This window comes from Arachis ipaensis, chromosome B10 (genome assembly GCF_000816755.2).
Source record: "Arachis ipaensis cultivar K30076 chromosome B10, Araip1.1, whole genome shotgun sequence".
NCBI classification, from domain to species: domain Eukaryota; kingdom Viridiplantae; phylum Streptophyta; class Magnoliopsida; order Fabales; family Fabaceae; genus Arachis; species Arachis ipaensis.
Genome location: NC_029794.2, coordinates 23,372,495 through 23,383,447, shown reverse-complemented (window position 1 = coordinate 23,383,447; position 10,953 = coordinate 23,372,495). Strand labels below are relative to the sequence as shown.

Sequence of the window (10,953 nt, the reverse complement as noted above, 5' to 3'; positions counted from 1 at the left end):
TTTTTGTTATTTTATTATTTTTTTTCTTTTGTTCGACTTGTAGCCTATGAAGCACGGATTTGCTCATGGTGCCAGCGTATCCGTGTCGGACGCGAATTCGATGCCGACACGTGGTGGATATATTAAACGAGCGTATCAACGGTGTATCTTTTTGGTGAAGCAAAATCTGCAATTGATTTTGTGATTTTATGGCCCGATTAACTGATTTTTTCTTTTTAAATTTAAAATATTTTAAAATAAAAACAAATCAAAATTTAAATTTAAAAATAAAATAATTAATAAATCAAAACCTAAATCTACTTACCGTTTGTCTTTGGTGGCTTATTTACTCACTAGCTTAACTGTTCTTGGTTCTCTGCGTTATATTGAAGAAGAAGAATAGAAGATACAGAGGATGATGGACTTGAAGCTGTGGTGTTTGCGGATGATGGACTTGGAGGAGAAAAAATTGATACATTTTCTGTTAGCGAGATGGCAAGAGTAGATTAAAGTTTTTTTTATTTTTTTTAATAATTGCATAATTTTAAGACTTTTTTATGTAACTATATTTACTCCTATATTTACAATATGATATTTTATTAATTTAATATATTATTTAAATTTTAATTCATAACGTATCCTAAACATGTCGTATCCAATTTTTTATAAAAAAAAACGTGTCGGTATATCCGTGCCGTGTCGTGTTCGTATCGCGTGTCGTATCGGTGCTTCTTAGCTTGTAGCCCTCCCATATAAATCCTAACGCAAAAGAAAATTTTTTCTAGAGCAATACATGGATCAAATTCGGCCAATCCAAAATATGTCTTGAATCCAGACAAAATCTATTGGATAAGACTGCAGTATATTTGAATTAGGAATTTGAGTTCTGTTTAAAAATTTATTACTAGTTAATGAATTGTTGTATGTATAAGATATGATTATTTAAACTTTTAATATGTGCTTAAGTAGACGAATGAGTTAATTACTTGACCAATAAAAAAAAGTTTACATTTAAATATAAATCAAATTTTATCTCTTAATTTTAAAAAAAAATCATCTAGGAAAATAATTTTTTTTAAAAAACACATTCAAACAAATTCTACATAACATTGATATTTTTACAAAAATACTATATGCATTAATGCATATAAAAAATCAATCATAATATATTTGTGCATAAAAATATATTACTTAACTTATTTTAATGTTTGTTTTATATTTTAATATATATTCTATATGGATGGTTGATTTAGTACGTAATTTTTTGTGCACACATAATATAAGAATATTTTTAATAAATAATTGAGAAAATTTCACTCCCATCTCCTGCGAGATGCTAAAATGACGCTCCCCTCCCTTCTATTTATAAAATGTACATTCCCCTCCCTTATAACTTTTAAAAAACTCCTCTTTAATCTATTTTAAATTTTTTTGTTAATTAATGTTAATTTTATCTATTTTTCAAAAAAAAATATTTTTTACAAAAATACCATTTAACAAATATTTTATTTTTTTATCATTAAATTTTGCTTACCAAAATATCATTTAATAAATTATTTTTTATTGATTAAATTGTATTTTTATTAAAATATTTTTAATAGACATTTAGTTTTATTTCTTAAAAAAAATATATACACAAACTCTAGCTCACCCACATTGCTGGATCTTCATATATATAAAAACAACAACTAAAAATGATTAATTATTTAATTCATTTAACTAAATTACCTTTCGAGTAAAGATGCATTCACCTGACCAATTACAAAAGATAGAAGCTCATACGATGATGAGATGTATTGAAGTATTGCAATAGTGTTGGCGGAGCGTGAAGTACAAGGTGCGAAAAGACATCAACTAACCCCCCAAAACGGAAACCCAAAAATCCGTTTTAAAAGTTGCAATGGTTCTTCGCTGTGATTTCGCTTTGGATTTGATTCTTACTTAGCTTCTAATGATCTGCTGTGTGAGATCTCCTTCGCCAAACTCTATGGTTAGGGTTATTTGAGTGAGTTTTTAAAAAAAAAAAAATCTTTTTTTGATCTATTTTTTTAAAAAATTTTATGTAAAAGTAAAAGTAATTTTATATTTAAATATCTCATGTAAACAAATTTTTTTATTTATCAATTATGTTTGAGTATAATAATATAAAAATATTTTTTGTATATTTATTATATAAAAAAATATTTTAAAAAAATATAAATAATAATTTTTTAAAAAAAATATTTTTTAAATCCTAAATTCTAAACCCTAAATTCAAACACATTTAAAAAAAAATTTATTTTTTTAAACAAAATAATGATACTCAAACAAACACTTAGTCTTAGTAATATCTCCTTACATGTCTCTTTCCGTGTCATTGAAAATTTGTGTTTGTTGTTGCTACTTCCTACGATTTTTGCTGTAAATTATCCCGGATCAAATGTGACTGTGTGTACATACATATATAGAACGGTTTTTCATGTTCAATAACGGATCAGATTTTAGAATTTCGACATTACACTCTTTATAGTTTGTGGATAGAGAATATTGAATACGTACGTATATGTGGATTTAGCTGTTGGAATGTTGATATATAATTGTCTTGTGTTACAGAATTGTTGGTAGAATTGTGAAAGAAATGCAAATGGAGTTATCAAGTGTGAGAAAAGGGTGGTTGATATACTGGAATTGGGTTTCGGTTTGGGTTGGGTTTGGCTCACTCACTCACTGACTCCTTCGCTGGCTTCTTCATCACACTCTGGCCGCCGTGGCTAACAAACTAAACCACATGGATTCGTCTTCCGACGACGAAGACGACCACCACAACCTCGTCGACCAAAATGTTGGAAAGCCTCTCACTCTTCCCTCCACCTCCACCACTGCCGGCGCCGCCACTTTCCACGTCGAAGATATCAGCTCGAGCTCCCGGCGATTCCAGCTCCGGAAGAGGTACATTTTCTTGATCCTCGCCGTCATCGCCGTCGTTCTCTTCTTCTCTGTTACTGAAATTCGCCATGGCCTTATCGCGAGCTTCTCCTCCGATCATCTCTCCGGTCAAATGAAGGAATCCGAATTGCGCGCCATTAACCTCTTGCGGGAGCAGCAACTAGGGCTCTTAACCGCTTGGAATCGAACTTTTCAGCACAATGCGTCACATTCCGATCCGAATCAATTGGAGGATCTGAAATCGGCGCTGTTCAAACAGATCTCTCTTAACAGAGAGATTCAGCAGGTTCTGCTGAATCCGCATCGAACAGGTAACACAAATGAGCCTGAATTCGATTTTAGAAATCCTATTTTGTTCGGTGGAGTTAGTTACAATAGGTGTAGAACAATGGATCAGAACCTCTCACAGAGAAAAACCATTGATTGGAACCCTAAAGATGGTAAATTTTTGCTTGCTGTATGCGTTTCTGGCCAAATGTCAAACCACTTGATTTGTTTGGAAAAACATATGTTCTTTGCTGCAATTCTTAGTAGGACTCTGGTGATTCCAAGTTCCAAAATTGATTATCAGTATGACAGGGTAATTGACATTGATCACATTAACAAGTGTTTGGGGAAAAAAGTTGTGATTTCCTTTGAGGAATTTGCAAGTGCTAAGAAGGATCATTTGCACATTAATAGTTTCCTGTGTTATTTCTCTCTGCCACAGCCTTGTTATCTTGACGATGATCATTTGAAGAAGTTGGGGTCTTTGGGTTTGTTAATGAGCAAGCCTGAGCCTGTTTGGCAGGAAGATACTCGGAAGCCGACACCAAAGACGATTAAGGATGTTCTGGATAAGTTCGGTCATGATGATGATGTTATGGCTATTGGGGATGTTTTCTTTGCTGATTTGGAGAATCAGTGGGTAATGCAGCCAGGTGGCCCTATTGCTCACAAGTGCAAGACTCTGATTGAACCTAGCCGCCTCATTGTGCTCACTGCTCAGCGATTTGTTCAGACCTTCCTGGGAAAGAAGTTCATCGCCTTGCATTTTCGAAGACATGGCTTCTTAAAATTCTGGTGAGCCATTATGATATCAATGGAATAAAGCTTGAGTCATTATTGTTCTCATCGTTGGTGTTTTGTGATATCGGTCTATATGAAGTTTGAGTATGATAGTGGTAAACTCTCCCTGCATCTGCATGCTCTTTTCGATTGCTGAATTTTTTTTTCCTTAAAAAAAAAACGGTACTACTAATGATTGATTACTTTGCATGTTTACAGTAATCTTAAGAAACCAAGTTGCTTTTACCCGATTCCTCAAGCTGCAGATTGCATATTGAGGGTGGTTGAAACGGCCGATGCACCTGTCATTTATCTTTCTACGGATGCTGCAGAAAGCGAGACTGGTCTGCTTCAGTCAATGGTTGTGCTGGATGGCAAGCCTGTTCTGCTTGTAAAGCGCCCTGCTCGTAACTCAGCAGAGAAATGGGATGCTTTGTTATATAGGAGTGGCATTGAGGCAGACTCACAGGTGAAATAACTATATATTCCTTTTCTTTGGTTTTGAAAATTAGGAAATGAAAGATCGAGAACTTTTAGGTGCTCCTGCAAGTTTTTACTTTTCAACTTAGAATTGAGTTGGATTGAGAATAGAAGTTTAAGGGTACCCGATGGAGCCATAAGTTTATGTATCGCAATCACAAAAAAAGAGAGACATCTGCGATGGCACTTGGCAGTGTATTGCTATATACTCGTTTCTCACTTCAAACATTTTTTTTTGGTTGGATTATTATGCAATTGAAAATACATCAGTGAGAAGCTTTTATATGCGGTGATAACTCTTCCTTTAAAACTGTTTTGTTGATATGAGTTTTGAATGTTTCCACACTGAAGGTTGAAGCTATGTTAGACAAAACGATATGTGCGATGTCTACAGTGTTCATTGGAGCCCCTGGTTCCACTTTCACTGAAGATATCCTGCGGCTGAGAAAGGATTGGGGATCAGCATCGTTGTGCGATGAGTACCTTTGCCAAGGTGAAGAACCAAACTTCATAGCAGAAAATGAATGAGGATAAAGACCATTTTTTTGTGCCTTGAATCAAGACCAGTTACGTTTGTTGCTCTATTATAGGGTTGATTGGGAATTTTGTCAATTGTCAATGTGAGAGTAGTCATGTATGATAATAGAATTAGCCAATTTTATTCATTAAGTTTTGCTTGTTATGCATATTCTTTCATTAATGGAACCTCGTATTGGTACCTAATAAGGATTGCATCTTGAGAGCTTTGCTAAAGGGGATTATAGTAGTAAAAGGTTCGATTATGATGTGCTCATTTCATACTTTAACTATTATGGAATAGATTAGGATAACATGGAAACATTTGCAATTTATTTGTTAATTAAATGATTATCTTAAAGTGCGAAACCTCCATGTGACATTACCTTTGCAGTATTTTAAGCAAGTAGTAGCCTAGTAGGTGGCAATGTAATAATATATTAATACATTTGGAAAAATGTCAAATGTACCGGAAATACCGGTATTTCAGTTGTTTTAACTGTTGATTTAATTAATATATATTATATATATTTTTTATAATTCAGATCAATCGTTAAAATAATTAGAACACCGATATTTCTAATACACTTAAAACTCTTCGTTTACTTGCCTTGACCACTAAGGAAACAATTGTATTTGTTGTGTCATTAACTCATTCATTTCATTTCTCACCATCAATCTACACTACTCTGATAGTGAATTCGGATTTGCAGCATTATCCTATTTAATTTGGGAATGAAAGGTGACCAATCCAAGTTTGAATGCCATTATTGCATTACATCCAAAAAGTCAAGGGTAAATCAGTTTTAATCAAGTTACCAAACCATCATAATTATCATAAAGCAATAATATAGTTAATATAATATAACTACTTAGATAAAGATGTCTTTATATAACAACAAAAGTATAAAAGTAAAACACAACATTTGTATAAAAAAAAATGTTGATGATGCCAACCGTATTAAAAGCTTTAATTTGTTACAGAAGCAATTTTAAGATGAATGATGTTGGTTTGTTTTTATCAGCTAATTGTTGGCATCCTTTTATAGTGAAGCTGCTCATCTTTTTGATCTTGTTTCTATTTAAAAATTATATTATGAGAGATATATACGGAATGAAATAAAATAAAATAAGAGAATGTTAGGGTGCTGACTGCTGAGGCAGTATTATTTCAGCGGATGCTGAATTGAGATGGATGATAAAAAAAGCTGACGCGTGTCGTTGGTTGTGTTGCATGCGCAGACAAAAAGGTGAGGACCTACCATTAAAGCAAATCAAAAAAAAGTGAGGACCTATCATTGAAGCAAATCAAAAGTAAGTTCCTTCACGACGTTCAAAGCCATAGAAGCTTTGTTCAGAGGGACTCCTTTTTTTTCAAAAAAATGATATTTTATTAATAAAATTAATACTTTAGGAAACTTTTCAAATGGTCCAGGCATCTTTATTGGAACTCTGAAGATCCATGTACGGTCAGGTTAAAGGTTAACATTTTGTCTTGTAGCACATTGTGAAATATCCATGATATCCCTAGAACAAATTTAAAAGTCACCATAGGGACAGGTGACTGGCATCAGCCGAAAGAAAAAATGAAGCCAATTTATAGCTGAGCCAGCCGATGTACAATGTTGGTGGATTAGTCCTTTTTTGTTGACGCTTTTGGCGGGGCAGTAGTGGGCCTAAGAAGAGCAAATCCCTAGAGGAAATAGTGTCGGCGGCTAAGGATTGGGTAGGTCTAAAGTGGGGAGAAAGTTATTTGGAGTGGAGGTCGTTCGTCACCGGTGGTTGGTGGAGCTCGTCGCGGCAGGGCGTGAGGCTCTGAAGGTCAGTCGCTGTCTGCCTGCTGTTGCTTTCCCGGAAGCTCCAGCATACAAAACCAGCAACCGGTCCGTGGTGTGGTGGTCGTTGTTGTCACTTTGCTTATCTGATCAGTTAAGTTCTCAGCTACCATCGCCGTTGGTAGTCATCTGGGCAAGTAAGCGTCCGTTAGCGATGTTAATTTATGTTTAACTATTTTTCGATTTCATTAACCTAAATTGAATCTGTTGCCAAATGTTTTTATCGTTGTTGAAGTAATGTTATGTGTTAGCTGAAAAGGATGATGTTTTTGCGGTTGAAAGTTATTTTAATTAAATGTGTTGGCCAAAATGATAGTGGCCTTAATTTGTTGGTTTGAGTTGAAGTTCTATGTAAGCATATGAGTATTCGTAGTGTTCCAATCGTCCTGTGTAAGTCCGTCCACCTTTGAGACTCACTCTGGCAATTTTCATTTCGTTTTCGATTTAATTTCTCCATCGAGATAAATATTTTACGATCTTGTTGAAAACTTCTGCGATGTGTTAATGTTGGGTTAACTGCATTTTCGACCTCATTAGGTGTTTGAGCATTAATTGTGTTTTGAAAAACATTGAGGTAACAGAGTTTGTTTCTTAATCCCGTGACAAACCCCTGAATTTGCTGCTGCAAAGAATGCTTTATACAATTCATTTTGTTTGTGTAAAATCCTTCGGTATTTATTTTGTGACAACTTGGTTTGTAGCTGTATTGGTAGCAATGTTAGGAGGTAGTGGTGAATGTGTTTGCTTCTCTGTGTCGTAGTTGTAATGCATGTGGTGTTATTCGAAGTCTTTGTTTGTAGTTGGCAAGTGGATGCTGTGAGGATGTTGGAATCATGTTGGATAGTAGATGAGGTTGTAAAGTAAGGGTTTTTTTATCTACGTAAGTGCCAAAGAAGTTTGTGCAATCCCTTGTTTATTGTTTGTTACAGTTTGACATGTTTGTCCTTTAGGTAATAATGGCATCAAGTAGCAAGTTTTGGAAGGATGCGTGTATGTGGAATGAGCCTCTTGCGGATTTCTGGATGGAGGGCAATGGTGGTGTGTCAAATGCACAGGTACGATGGGTATACGTGCCATTTTGTTTTTATAGTGTGTTAGTGGGATCTAATTGGATGGGAATGTCTGATACACCATATCGGTGGTATGGTTCATGCAGTTGGTTGTACTCTTAGCAGGTGTGAGGGTTATGTTGTGAGAACTAATATTCTATGTGGTGACTATGATGTGATGATTCTGATGCGTAGAAGAAATGCTAGATTGGTGTTTTTTTGTTAAGTTAGCCGTGGCTGTAGTATTTGTTAAGTTTGCAAAATTGAACTTTCACATTTTAAAGAAATATGCACTACTTGCATCTGTGACAATGAAAGTCGACAAGCAAATCCTTTATTAAATAGTTTGGCATGAAGATCTTGTTGTGGCCAACCACTATGATGGCTGGGTAAACTGTATGTTAAATTATAACATGACAATGTTATAATTATAGTAATATTATAATCCTGAAAGGAGTTTTTCAGGTCAAGTTTTCAGGGCTGAATTAATAACCATGTTAGTGCCTATGAACATTCCATTTGCAAAATTAAATTTGAAATAAATTTAAAATGAAAGGCTTTGATGGACAAGAGCGTTAATATGCATGGATATGCAATATTTAAACAGAATTCATTCCACATAATGAAGTTGATTGCGAAATGTTTGTCTTTATTCTTCAGGACACAATGTTTGATACGAGAGTGGAGGAAGATGCTGAGTTATCCGATTGGGAAGGAAGGGGGGCTTCAATGTTGCCCGGATTTTTGGGTTTGGATGGGTTGCGAGCAGAAGATGTTCTTGAAATGGAGTTCTCTTCACCTCAGGAGGCAGGCGGCTTCTATAACAATTACAGCCGACTAAAGGGCTTTGCATCACGGCGAGGCAAGACGGTTAGAAACACTGCCGGAGAGATCGTGCGGTACACTTTTGTTTGTAATAGGCAAGGATTTCGAGAGAAGAAATGGTTGGAAAAGGTTGATCGCAAAAGGGAGCATAAGGTCGTTACCCGATGCGGATGCATGGCGGAGATGAGGATAAAGAGGAAAGACGGCAGTGGGAGGTGGTATGTTTCGCGTTTTGTCGAGGAGCATAACCACGAACTTGCATATGGGAAGCTTGTTGATTATCTGCGGTCACACAGGAAGATATCTGAGGTAGAAGTTGCTCAGCTAACAAGCATGAGGGAGATTGGGATTAGCATACCTAAGATTTATGAGTCTTTCGCAGCACAACTGGGGGGCTTTAATCTGGTAACATTCACAAAGCAAGATATGTATAATGAGATACGGAAACAGAGAGGTCTGCAAGGCGGAGATGTAAGTGCGGCTATTAGGTACTTGGAAGGTCTGGCACGCATGGATGCGAAAATGTTTTGGCGTTACAAGTTAGGGGCAGGGCAACACCTATGCAACTTGTTTTGGAGCGACGGTCGTTGCCAGGAAGATTATGGGATTTTCGGCGATGTGCTAGCATTCGACGCTACGTATGGCCGCAACAAGTACAACCTACCCGTTGTAGTATTTTCCGGAGTAAACCACCACAACCAGACATGCGTATTTGGAACAGCAATGGTCTCATGCGAATCGCAGGAGTCATATATTTGGGTTCTTCGCCAGTTTCTGGAATGCATGCAAGGTAAGGCACCGCAATCGGTCATCACGGATGGCGACCCGGCCATGCGGATAGCAATCCAGTCTGTATTTCCTGATGCACATCATCGGTTGTGTGCCTGGCATCTGCTGAGGAACGCGACTGCTAACGTAAGCGACCCGAGATTCACACAAATGTTTAGACACTGCATGTTGGCAGATATGGAAATCGATGAGTTCGAAGCGCATTGGGAGGCAATGCTCAACGAGTGCGGTGTTAGGGAGGTTGAGTGGGTTAAGGACTTGTACACCAAAAAGCACGCTTGGGCCATCGCATACATCCGCGGTAGATTTTTTGCTGGAGTCCGGACTACCTCTAGGTGCGAGTCACTACATGCCAAACTAGGGAGGTTTGTCGAGAGCAGGTACGGGGTGTTAGAATTTGTCAGAAATTTTCAAAGGTGTGTGGATTTTCTGCGTGACACCGAGGACGAGCTAGACTTTCGTTCATGGTACGGAACACCTGTGCTACAAACAGAGTTTGTTGAGCTGGAAAAGTCCGGGTGGACGATGTTCACCCGCGAAATGTTTCTCAGATTCCGGGATAGCCTGAAACGGTGTGTTCGTGTTAGAATTTGTGAATTTAATGAAACTGAGAACCCTCATGCATACACTCTCCAGAAGTATCGAAGGCCTGAGATGAATTGGAAGGTTTATAGGGACCCTGTCGCGAACATATTTACTTGCACCTGCATGCGTATGGAGTCGTTTGGTATTCCTTGTGTGCATATCCTTTCCGTGTGTGTTAGGCTTGACTTAGTGGAAATCCCTGAAAGCCTTGTGCTGCGCAGGTGGTCTAAGGCAGCCAAAATGGAGGTCCATAACCAATGTGGTGAGCAACACACTGCTGACCGAAGTGTGACCTATAGGACACGAGTGGGTGCTTTCTCCCAGCTTTGTAAGCGTTTAGGGCGTGTTGCGTGCATGAGTGATGAAGACTTCAAGCTTTACTCAAAGAAGCTTCTGAGTGATGCTCTCTTCCTTAAAATAAAGTACGGCCTAAGACCATCAACGGATGATATCACAGCAGCACAAGATTGCGGGGTGAAGGACCCGATTCGTGTTAGAACAAAAGGCACGGGTCGGATGAGTCAAGCATGTGGGTCTACCCCGAAAACCAAAAGAAAGTGTAGCACATGCGGGAAGCTAGGGCACTGGAGGACTAGATGCCCCAACGGAGGCGCGCAACCTTCACCAAGGAATGATAAATCACCTGCTGGGATAAATAAACGCAAGCGATCAAAGGTTACCGCCTAACTTATTTCCTGCATGGACTATTTACTATGACACGTTACCAATAACAGTAACTCCATAAAAAGGTTCAATACCAATGCAATTTATTTCCTGTAACTAAATTAATACTGTATCAGGAGCAGCAGTAGTTATTTCATTAATTGGTGTCTCAATGTTTTTTATCTCCAATATTCAGAAAAATAAGTCTGTTGGTAAATAAAATCAACATACTAATTAATGCACGTAGGGGATTGTTGATG

At 37.2% G+C, this 10,953-nt stretch overlaps 2 protein-coding genes across 2 annotated transcripts; both read left to right on the top strand.

Moving 5' to 3' along the window:
* LOC107623875 lies at positions 1,905 to 5,301 on the top strand. Its single transcript, XM_016326268.2, has 4 exons — positions 1,905 to 1,969; positions 2,572 to 3,966; positions 4,171 to 4,420; positions 4,783 to 5,301. Exons 2-4 carry the CDS (start codon positions 2,747 to 2,749, stop codon positions 4,957 to 4,959), a joined length of 1,647 nt encoding a protein of 548 aa, XP_016181754.1. The 5' UTR covers positions 1,905 to 1,969; positions 2,572 to 2,746; the 3' UTR covers positions 4,960 to 5,301.
* On the top strand, positions 7,548 to 10,717 carry LOC107620408 (protein FAR1-RELATED SEQUENCE 5-like). The gene is made up of 3 exons (XM_016322573.1): positions 7,548 to 7,634; positions 7,733 to 7,837; positions 8,492 to 10,717. Exons 1-3 carry the CDS (start codon positions 7,548 to 7,550, stop codon positions 10,715 to 10,717), a joined length of 2,418 nt encoding a protein of 805 aa, XP_016178059.1.